This window comes from Aspergillus clavatus, genomic scaffold (genome assembly GCF_000002715.2).
Source record: "Aspergillus clavatus NRRL 1 1099423829804 genomic scaffold, whole genome shotgun sequence".
NCBI lineage: Eukaryota > Fungi > Ascomycota > Eurotiomycetes > Eurotiales > Aspergillaceae > Aspergillus > Aspergillus clavatus.
The window spans coordinates 869,874-881,023 of NW_001517095.1; the positions used below are offsets into that span (position 1 = coordinate 869,874).

The following is an 11,150-nucleotide window of genomic DNA, read 5'->3' on the forward strand; positions in this document are numbered from 1 at the left end:
AAAATGAAGGATAGAATTCAAGCCGGAGTAGCGCGCACGCTCATTTTATGGTCACTGTGTCAGATCGAGTCCAGAATGAGTGAGAATGACGGAGGGTGGATTAACATTCGGGCCCGCAACTTTGCTACGAGTCACGGCAGCATCCGCTTTCTAAGTCGGACTACAGGAGGATCATAGACTCCACCGTTGCTTACAAGAGAGAAATAGAAACGGAGATTCACTATAGAGAGGGTAACTAGTTTACCCATGTGTCCTGTTCGAGTCCAAATGAGAAAATGAGAAAACAATCCATGCGGGCGCTATCCATGAGCTGGCGATAAGGCCAGAGTATTTATTGTACATATAAATCGCAGCATCGTCTATGCCAAAGAGCAGATGAACCAAGGAATCAGAGGAGAAAGAAGGACCCCAAAGATAAAAAGCAAATGAAAGAAAACAATGACGCCGAGCATGCCCCGGAATTTTTCGGCCAGGCATGGTTGAGAGTATTTCCTGTTGACGCCTTCTGATGCCCAATATGTACGTCGATATCGTTAGGAGAGGGGAAAGAAAAAAAGGGGAAAAAAAAGGTGTCAAAAATGAAAGGCTATGTTCAGAGGTTCCATCCCCAATGCAAGTAGCCTCCAAGTAGGCAACCGTGGGAAGAATGAGATGGAAGCAGAGTCAAAGTGTTCGTGTGAGTCAAGATCAGTCCTTGGCTTCACTCTTGATGTCACCGTCACCAGAACCCGCATCGGCAGCTGCGACCATGTCAGGAGTAAGGCCATTCCTCAGTTTACTGCTTGGAGGCAACGGGGGTTTCTTTCCAGAAAGCTTTTTCTGCATGAGCTTTTTCTTCTTCGGCAACGTCGATGGGGCGTCCTCGTCAGCCAGCGGACGCTTCGAAGGTGCCGTGCTTGAGGTGCTGCTGCCATTCTCCATCGGAGTCTTGTTGCGATTGGGACGGCCTGAAAGTCCCAGACAGCGATCCAAGTGTTGCGCCACGCGAGTCACAACAAAGTATCTCGGGCAATTGGGGCATTTCACGGTCGGGAACGACACCTTCTCAGGGGCAGCTTTGTTGAAGGAGCTATCTGGGGTGGTTGGAGGGCTGGAAGCGGGAGTGTTGGCGGTATTCGTCTGTTTCTTCTTCTTGGGGTTGAGCTTGTCCGTGGCGAAGGGGTTCCCATGAACATCGTGCCCAGGCTTGGAGATCATGGGCTGTTTCTGGCAGTATTCGCGATATGGATCCGGTGGTTGACGAGCGCCGATCCCAGTCACTGGGTATAGTAGACGCGGCAACCGGCAATCGGGACAGATAATCTCTTTGGTGGTATGGAGAGGATTGCCCTTGAGGAACACTTTTCCGTCGTCGAATACGGCGGCATCCGTTTCCGCATGGATGCCCTTGAGGTCCTCGGATTCCGCCTCCCCAGGCTTTGAAGCGCCGGCTGCTTTATTACCTGTTTCCTCGCGACGCCGGACTGCTTCTTCTTCGGCTTTTTGCCGGGCAGCAACGACTGCCGAGCGCATGCGAGCGACCTTCTCATCGTGATGAACTTGGGCAACAATATCATAAATGATGTTGTAGAATGTTTCATTGAGGATATCACGAGTCTAGTATAGTCAGCGAAATGAGCTCCGCGAACAGGATGACCTGGAGAGATCTACCAATTTCGCGATCGTTCCCGAAGGTAGGGAACCTCCCTGCGCTTCTGTTCCATTCGAATCCCCCATGTTGATGCTTTGCTTTTCTGATTTAGCAATCTCAGGCGTAAGAAGCAGACTGTGTATAGATATCTGTGTAAAGATCGATTAGAGAATTTAGAGCAGGCATGATCGCGACGAAGGCCGAGATACAAAGCAGACAGGTCCAAACAAGATTCTGGATGAAGATGCATTGCAAGGGACATGAGGTATCACGAAGAGAGAAAGACAGCGTCTTTATCTCCTTGCGAAAAAAAGAAAAGACGAGAGGAAGTCGAAGAATCTCACCTCAATAACCTATGGTTGCAGCGTCTGTTCCCAGAATTGTATCTCGAATCAACCCGCAACGCAACAGAAGTGTACTTGGTATTCAACCCCGCGGACCCATCTATTGTCAATTCACGCTCCTTCGAACAATACTCAATGCGATCAAAGGCTAAGCAACGCCAAGTGACGTCGATGGAAGAATTGGCGGTTGGTAAACTGTCTTGGTCGGGAGTAACGGGATAGGCGAGAAGGAAGGTCAGGTTAAGCTGGACGGTCTTCGGAGTCAGAGCTCAGGAAAGAGAAACACTGAAGGCGCAAAGACTGCTATCGCCCATCTGGATTATTGGCTGGACGAGGACATCTGGAGAGAGCTGTGAATCTGCTGGGTGGCAGGAAGACATCAGTTGACCGAGCCGAGCACAGTAGGTAGACCACACGACTCCGGACGGGAAGGGGATGATCACTCACCTTTGATCGCTCTGGTTTTATTTAATCAATAGAACAAGCACAATCAAATCCTCTCGTGAAAAAGAAAAGACAGAGCGAAGCCTGTGTGCAACTGGTAGTCGACTGGCTGTGCTGTGTCTCTGTCACTGTCTGTCTGTCTGTCTCTTCTGTCTCGTTCTCACTCTCGCAACTCTCCGCCGACCGGCTAAAAGTCGATCTTATCTTATCGCATCTCCGCGCGGTTCCCAGTGCTACAGTGCCCAACTCTCTTCCCTCATGCCATGCCCGTCTGCATCTTTGCAAATGATTCATACAGCTCTTTATGCTCCTTCTCTTTTTCCTGATCTGAGTTTCTATTGACTCGGGGGTCTCTCACGCGATGGCATACCAGTTCTTTGCAAAGGCGCATCAGTCCAACAAAGCGCCCACTTCTCCACCCCTCTCCCCTCCCCCATCCTCCCCCTCCTCCAGATACAATAAACCATCCATGCAGCCTCCTTCGGTGGCCCTCTCTCACTCCCCAGGCTCTATTCCGAAGCCCAATATTGCATCCAGACTGAAACCGCCAGCGGGAAGAGACACATCCTGCCAGCTCCCCGCGTATCCTCACCCCATTTCCCCAGGCTACCAGACCCCCCATCCCCACATCACCATCGACCCGGTCAGCACGGCGCACATTCCGTCCTTGACCCGGATCACAGGCCTTCTCCTACCCATCCGCTACCCCAACTCGTTCTACACGGCGACTATCACCGACCCCGTCATCGCGTCCGTCTCCCGCGTCGCAATCTACCACGACCACCCCGTGGTCGCAGCTCCGTCATCTACCTCCTCATCCCCCGCCTCAAGCCTGGGAGCAAGCACAGGAACAGATAAAGTGATTGGCGGCATAAGATGTCGGCTCGAGCGATCACCAGACGCGGACACAGCGCCTCAGTCCGCCACTGAGCCGACAAATCTATACATCCAGACGCTCCATCTTCTCTCTCCGTATCGGGGCTCGGGCGTTGCTGCATCGCTGCTCAATGCTCTTCTCTTTGCCACGACGCCCTCGCCTTCCTCGCCTCTCGCCTCGGCCGAGGTATCGGCGCTGGTGAGGCATTACAATATCCGCACCGTCACAGCGCATGTCCACGAGGCTAACGACGAGGGGCTGAAATGGTACCTTGCTCGTGGCTTCCAGGTGGAAGAGGGCCTGGTGGAGAATTACTATCGGCGGCTGAAGCCCTCGGGTGCGAAGATCGTCAAGCTGGTCCTTGACTGGAGCGATGATGACGGTGAGGAAGATATCCAGGAGTGCGCGCGTTATGGTGAAAACGACGCCGACGCCAAGAACGAGGATGACGATGAGGACTGGGAGAAAGTCGAAGCCGAGGATAGCGATGACCCTGATACGCACGGGGTACAGCCAGTTACCGATTCCAAAGTCCTCGAGTTCGACGAGGGTCCTACGCGGAAACGCAAAGCGGATGATGAGCCTCAGAGGCTATGATTTACATACTTCCGTGTCTGTTGTTCGTCTGTTGTCGAGGTTTGTCTGGTCGATAGTCTTTTCGTTTCTTTGTCATGTTGCATTTGCCTGCTTCCACATCTTGGATACCCTTTGCAGAGTTGTTTGTTAAAGCTATAGATGCCAGCATGGGCTGTCTTCTACACTTGCTAGATTGTTTGCATATTCTGACGTACAATACACCCCGTGCATATACACATTTCCCCGATACTGAAATACCATCCCTTCAAATGCAATTAGGCGCAATTATACTTAGATCAATGTACAAGCACCTTGTGGATCACAACGAATTTTGAGGATCATTGAATGCATATTCAGAAGCAAGCACGAGTCATTCGCCTGCCAGTTGCAGGCCTATATACAGTAAACGCCAACACCCCTCAAATATTATAATTTTCAGCATGCAGGAAGATTTCATCCTTGGACGAGTCCATCATCACCAGCTGCTGTAGCCGCGCCACCGTCTTCGTGACCTCGATTCTCATACTGGGCGGTCCGCAGACAAAGACGCATGTTCGGCGGCCAAAGGTCTGCGCGTAATCCGCAAGCATGCGCGGAATATCCGGCCGCATGCGATCGATCCGCCAGCCATCCCTCCTCTGCAAGGGAAGAGCGGCAAATCGCGGCACTGATTTCTGGGGTGGTGGAGACGGGGTACCCGGGAACGCAAAGCCAAGGGTGTTGAACTGCCGGCTGCTGCTGGCCACGGGCGACGTGTAGATTCGCGGCAGAGAGGTGATGGCGTCTTCGTTCTCGCGGCGGAGCTCTTTCTCGCGGTCGAGATCGCCGGCTGCTGCTGCGCGGATGTATGCCGAGTTGCGCTTGTCCATGCCTTGGAGCATGTTGTATATCTTTTCCTGGACGAGGCCGTTGCCGGGCTGGTTGCTGTCCGGTGGGGATCCATGTCTGGGGCCTGTGAGGAAGAAGTGACAGTGCACTGTGTTTGCGGGAGCGTGTTCTCTGCAGATCCTCAGCTCTTCCCGGAACCACTCGATGGCTTCCGGGCTTCTTAGGGCCCAGATGACTCGGACTCTTTTGGTCACGGCTTTGCCTTCGCGCATCTTCTTGATCAAGCTCAGAAGCTGGCTTGCAATCGCGGTGATGCCGCTGCCGCCAGCGAAGAAGATCACGTCATCGAAAGCGGCCATCTCGCGCCGCATTCCGCCATAGGGTCCTTCGAGGTATGCCGTCCAGGTTTTGTACGGACCGTGTTCGAATGCCTTGAGATACACTTTGCGCGTGAAGCCGCCGAAGGGACGGAAGACAAGCGTGAGGTCGCGGTACGCCTCTCCGTACTTGGATGGAAAATCGTCGCTGCACAAGGAGGCGATTGTGAAAGGGTGGCGCCCAAGGGGCGAGATACCTGGCATGCGGAGATACACATATTGGCCTGGTTTCCATCGCATCCGAGTTGCCACCGTCACCTTGATGGCATTATGCGGGAGCATCGTTACTGCTGACTCTTCTCCGATCAGGAATGATATGCGGAAGGGGTTGGTCCAGTTGAGATAGAATAGCCGTGCAAGATACGAACTAAGCCAGATGGCGATGGTGGCCCAAAGATAGTCCCACGACGCAAGGAAGTTCTTGCAATGCCAGAGAAGCATGGCGACAAAGACGACAGCAGCCGGCAAATGCATGAGAAGGAAAAGCTCATACATCCAGCTTCTGAGCGCCGGAAGAGAATGAACACATAGAAATATCAGAGGCACGAACGCCGCCATGCCAGTCCCATAGACCCAGACGTGGCGCGGAAGGTATTGTTGATACCATATGAGAGCTCCGTCTTCCCAGATTGGCGTAACGAAGAACGGAATCGTATGGATCAGGCTCAGGAACAAACATAGATAGCCCGCCCAGCGATGAAGCACGTTGAGACGTTCATGACCGAATCCGGTTAGCATGCTGATGAAGTTTGCCCGAGTACTGAGCATAACAATCCAAGGAACCATGGCCACAGCGATCATACCAGCGCGGATGGCCAGTGGAGGGGATCCAATGGCGATGGATGTGTAATAGAGCGGCTGTGGTACAAAACAGTAAAGGGTAACGAAGATCAAGGCCACAAGCACCACTGCAGAGGCCCCCATCGACGGAAAAACAATGTGCAGCTTCCCTGCTTTCAGCGACGGAATCGGTCGATAGAATATCCATCGCATGAACGCAATGGCGTTGTTCAGCGGCGCGATGGTGGAAACTGATGACTGTTGTTTCTTGAAACCAGGAAGAGGGCCGCGCGCTGGGAAGAATTGGGCATCAGAGCTATCGGTGGCAGCGCTTGGAAGCTCATACTCGTCCTGAGGAGAGTTGGTCTGCGATGTGTCTGCTTGATCTTCCTTGCACAATGCGATCCTCATCTTATCTCCCCAGACATGGTAATAGCGAATGACGGCCGCGAGGGCGAGCAGGATGATACAAAAGTAGACCCAGCCCAGCCCATATTTGCCTGATTGAGACCATGGATCTCTTTGGCGTTCCGCGACCACATCTGGCGTGGTTGAGGCTGTGGTGGGAATATTGATACGCTTCACCAGGGAAGCCACGGAACCCCAGTCAAGCAGCATGATGCACTTCTTGGGACAGATTGATGCTCATAAAGCCCTTCGAGAGATTTGATAGACAATGGTTGTTATGTTATCCAATAAAGGAAACATTTGTACACAAAGTGGCATTGGTGACGTTCTGGTATAACCCTCCTTGGCTAGCCGAGAACTGAGTCGCTCATCACTCGCAATCCCGGATGTGATTTTGACAGAAAGATTTGTCGAAGATCAGCGACCAGGGAAGAAGAGATGGTCCTGATGTATCATCCGGTGAGGGTACAAGAAGAGAGGAGCCTACAGAGTACCGCTGCAATAGATGAAGGCCATCTTGGCTGGGTGTGATCCAACATGCTTTCCAAGTTGGTTTGCATAATAGTTGGTGTGATGAGAAAAGTCAGAACTCAGGTTAGTTGGTTTTGTTTGTGATGAGAAAGAAATAAGCTCTTTAAGCACAGCAAATGGGCAGAGCCTGTTGGACAGAAGGTATCCAGAGTTCAAACACCCACGCCGAGGGCATACAGCTGTATTGCAACCATAACATGTGGCGTTGGAGCTAGAAAGGGGAAATCAGCATTGGACGAGCCTACTGAGCCAAGAAGAAGGTTTGGCTCATAAATTCCTCTTCTTTTCCTTCTTCACGTGGACTTGCTGGGAGAACAGCAAGTGAGATTGATGGATTAAGCGCCGGCCATTGTGACTCTCCACCAATTGTGAACCACAACAGCGTGAGATGCAGGTGACAATTGCTACTGTAAGTTGCTACCATTGCCAAGGAAAAACCGACAGAATAAAGAATATCTGTGTGATTGTGACAATGATCCTGCGGACGAATGAGTGTGTGGGGAGTAAGAACAGTAAGCTGAGGTCGGTAGAATCTGTAGGCTTCAATATGACCAGGCTGATATAGTTGTATAAAAAAGGTCCTATTCAACAGCAAAGCGTGCGTTATTGTCCCTTCCCGTCTGTTGTCATGACTTGGACAAATTCCACGTGTCGAGACTCTAGACTATATTCTCTAGTAAACACAATCAACTTCGAGATGCCCTGATTGCCATGGATTCCCGCAATCCCAGCACCAATTTTGGCGACATAGGCTGCCTATCACCAAGTGCAACTGTTAGTTGTTGTGGCCACAGAAGAGTTAAAGACACATACATTGCATAAATTTGCATCCTCCAGCTCTGTCAGTCGGTACATGACAGCTCGGGCAGGGCTTTATGGTCTCGTGGGTCATGCAATCATTCGGAAGCCCTTTATTTGCTGGATCTATATGACCATGTTTACTCACGAGATGGCCTTGAAGAGCAGGCTCGGCAGCTCGCCAAGGAATTTTGAGTCTGTTGATTCTCGACATTAATCCTCGGCCGCCTCTCGGAGCATCTTTCTGTATTTCTGCGATCTCGGCTCTCGGTCTGGACATCAGATCGTACTCCGCGCACGTCAAACCTTCATGCCACACGATGTCGCGATGTATGAAGCACGTCCGAGTCCCGCAGGAGTTGCATACGACGAGCGGGGCTTCAAGCCCGCCGGTATGGAGTTGTCCGTATCCGCAGTCCTCTCTGATGCATGGAACAAATTCAGCGTCTTCTTCCAGGATCTGCCAGGTCCGTCTGGCGTCATAAGCCTGAAAGGTTCGTCTGCTGGTCCATCGGCGTACCTCCTCGTCCGAGAGCTGTTCGAGGCAAATAGGGCATGTCAGCCAAGCAGCACCTGAAGCAAGCTGCTTGTCTAGGCTTTGACGAAGACATGTGAAGCATATATGCATTCCCGAGAGAAAGGCATGATCACAGCCAGCTGCGATCGGTGGCTCGGGGTATCGTCCATCCTCAAGGTCTCCAAAGCAGGCCACGCAAGTCAGTTGCATCTGTGGGGCCTGTGTGTTGGAACGAGGCCGTGGGCATGGCGGTGGACTGGATGGATCCTTTTGAAGCAGAGAAAGAACTGCACCAGCCGTTGTCGCATCGCTCCAGCAGTTGTCATCGCCATGGATATTCCATTGAATGGTGGAAGGGAGCAGGCACAAGTTATTCTCGCCGTTCGAAGTGCCGTTGTCTTCAATTTCTGTTTCTGTCGCCAAACTTCGTTGTCGGTCCTGATCATATGGTGATATGGGTGATATGATTGGGGACACGTCCGCGCATGTGGTATTAAAAGGACTCTTTGGGTATATTGGAGTGCATGGGCTGACGATAAAGTCTCTCGCATATTGATCTGTATTTGGACCATGGGACTTCATCTCATGCTTCTGCCTTGGAATGAAGCTGAACTCTCTTTGAGTGTGTTGCATTTCCCCGTTACCAGGACCTCATTATCGACGATGACGGCAGCAAACTTGACTTCTCGCCCCTTTTGTGTAGGATAAGGCGCCCATTTGAGTCCGAAATGACTTGATGCAATGCGGGTCATTATTTGAGAACAGCGAACCGTGCACACCCATAGCCACGCGATGGGCCATAAACATGGCTCCTCCCGAGAAATACGAGACCGCTGTACATCGCCAACACGCCAACCCCTATCACTGCCACAATTCAAGCTCAACCAGCCCGCATGAGAATTCACTTCCGAGTTGAAGAGCGAGTTGCAGGCAAATCTCAAAGTTCCCGTTCACGAGTCGATGGAACAGATTGGCTCTCGACGATTTTTATAAATAGAAGGTCAAGCGACGATCCTTCAATTCGACGCTTCAGGATGCTTCTTTTGCAACAGGTCTAGGCTATCAATTGCATTGGACGATCTATGTTTCAAGAACAGGGGGTGTATCACGAACTCGTCTCCTGTTTCATTATCCGACATTTGATCCATGACTCTGGAATGCTTTTCCTGGAGCTCCTCTTCGTGCTGCACGATATCTATTGCTGAAGGAGACGTGACGAGTATGGCCAATTATGCGGCAGCGATGGTCGTAAAGGCCATTCCGAAAGTTCTCCATGCTCTCCCATAAGATCGAAGACCGGAATTCTCTTAAATAAATCAAATTCCATTAAGGTTTAGTATAATATCATATAAATCTATTCCGATCCCAAACATAGAGAGAGGTGTATGTCTCCAACCAGAGCCAGAAGTCCATTGCTTGCTTCCATGTCACGTGTAAATACATTTGATGGAAGCTCTCACCGCCATCAGAACTGGGCCAGGATTCTGCCGCATAAAAATAGGTTGAGCTGCGTTTTCTTTCCGCAGATCAAGCCTTAACTCACGCTTCCAATACGCAGCTCTGTATCTTGATTGATTTGCATGGGATGATATGATATTAATTTACTCTTGTTGAAACTATTCTTGAATCAAAATGGCTCCCGCTACAGCATCAGCAACTGCCCCTCTAACCCCACCATTTCTCTCACTACCACCATCCCAATTCGCCCGACTTCAACCTCACGCCTATCTTCTCGCCCACCTCTCACCACCCGCATCGAGCAATCAGCCTTCAGTCCGAGCCAATGGCCGGGCGACTTCTCAATTCCGCATTACCTCCGCCAACACCGGTTCCTTGACACATACAAACGGTAGTGCCGTGGTGAGAATCGGCGATACTGCAGCTGTCTGCGGCGTGCGCGCTGAACTCCTACACACCGAGGATATCGCTTCGTGGAGTATCGCCCCGGCATCGGGGGGCAATGCGGGCAGTAAACGGCGGAAGCTGACCGATCCCACCCTGAAGCCGAACGAGGAGCTCGGCGGCGAGGAAGAGGACGACGAGGACGAGGACGAAGACGAATCGCAAATCCAGGAGCTTAATCTGCTGGTTCCCAACCTTTCGCTCAGCACCGGCTGCGCACCCGGCTTCATCCCCGGGGCCCCGCCTTCGGCGTTGGCGCAGTCGCTATCACACCAGATCTTGACACTCCTGCATAGTACTCGGTTAGTCCGCGCGGAGGACTTGCGAGTCTGGTACCAGCCACCTAGTCTCGGCGCTGAAGATCTCGAGCGCCACAACGAAAGCGAGCAGATGGACGTGGATGTCCAGGGGGGTCATTCGGAGCTTCCGAAGAACAGGGAAATCAAGGCGTTCTGGGTACTCTACATTGATGTGATGATCATTTCTCTAGCCGGAAATCCGTTCGATGCAGCCTGGACCGCCGTGCTGGCTGCGCTCCGCGATACGAAACTGCCCAAGGCGTGGTGGGACATTGATAACGAGATGGTGGTGTGCTCGGACGCGGTGGCTGAAGCACGCAAGCTGTCGTTGCGGGGTATGCCTATTGCGAGCTCGTTCTGCGTCTTCGAGGCGGATGCTGCTGCAGGCTGGAGAAAGGTCATTGTTCCTGATGCCGAAGAAGAGAGGAATATCGACGAGAGTAATAGGAAAGGCATTCAACGGAGGTGGATCTTGGCCGATCCTGATGGGTACGAAGAGGGCTTGAGTCAGGAACGAGCTTGTCTCGTGGTCGATAAGGAGAATGGTGGCAGAGGAAAGACCGTCATCGTCAAGATGGAGAAGAATGGCGGATGGGCTGTAGATAGCAGAGAGTTGAAGCAGCTGGTTGACGTATCCGCGCAGCGATGGGATGACCTGAAACGGATACTTGATAATTGCTGATCTATCCGGTTTGATGCAATGTGATGTCTAAGTATGAAGGACTATGATGATACCATTTTAAGAACTTCAATTGAAGCCTTGAGACAAAATATCGTTGCTTTTTTGAACCTATTGTAGCAAAAACATATCAAATCCATGCCAACCCCGTCTAGACACT

The 11,150-nt window shown here is 51.7% G+C and overlaps 5 protein-coding genes across 5 annotated transcripts, besides 1 other annotated feature; 3 read left to right on the top strand and 2 right to left on the bottom strand.

Annotated features, from left to right (window-relative positions):
• Positions 1-687: 687 nt before the first annotated feature.
• ACLA_098270 (SGF11 family protein) lies at positions 688-1,716 on the bottom strand (the record flags this gene model as incomplete). Its single annotated transcript, XM_001270310.1, has 2 exons — positions 688-1,596; positions 1,651-1,716. 2 exons carry the CDS (start codon positions 1,714-1,716, stop codon positions 688-690), a joined length of 975 nt encoding a protein of 324 aa, XP_001270311.1.
• An 811-nt stretch (positions 1,717-2,527) lies between these two features.
• Positions 2,528-2,586: a microsatellite.
• Positions 2,587-2,779: 193 nt separating this feature from the next.
• ACLA_098280 (GNAT family N-acetyltransferase) lies at positions 2,780-3,892 on the top strand (the record flags this gene model as incomplete). The annotated part of the gene is made up of 1 exon (XM_001270311.1): positions 2,780-3,892. One exon carries the CDS (start codon positions 2,780-2,782, stop codon positions 3,890-3,892), a length of 1,113 nt encoding a protein of 370 aa, XP_001270312.1.
• Positions 3,893-4,290: 398 nt separating this feature from the next.
• ACLA_098290 (putative metalloreductase transmembrane component) lies at positions 4,291-6,474 on the bottom strand (the record flags this gene model as incomplete). The annotated part of the gene is made up of 1 exon (XM_001270312.1): positions 4,291-6,474. One exon carries the CDS (start codon positions 6,472-6,474, stop codon positions 4,291-4,293), a length of 2,184 nt encoding a protein of 727 aa, XP_001270313.1.
• Positions 6,475-7,903: 1,429 nt separating this feature from the next.
• On the top strand, positions 7,904-8,208 carry ACLA_098300 (uncharacterized protein; the record flags this gene model as incomplete). The annotated part of the gene is made up of 2 exons (XM_001270313.1): positions 7,904-8,087; positions 8,156-8,208. The coding sequence occupies 2 exons, from the start codon at positions 7,904-7,906 to the stop codon at positions 8,206-8,208; spliced, it is 237 nt and encodes a 78-aa protein (XP_001270314.1).
• A 1,534-nt stretch (positions 8,209-9,742) lies between these two features.
• ACLA_098310 (3' exoribonuclease family protein) lies at positions 9,743-10,993 on the top strand (the record flags this gene model as incomplete). Its single annotated transcript, XM_001270314.1, has 1 exon — positions 9,743-10,993. The coding sequence occupies one exon, from the start codon at positions 9,743-9,745 to the stop codon at positions 10,991-10,993; it is 1,251 nt and encodes a 416-aa protein (XP_001270315.1).
• Between the last annotated feature and the right edge of the window lie 157 nt (positions 10,994-11,150).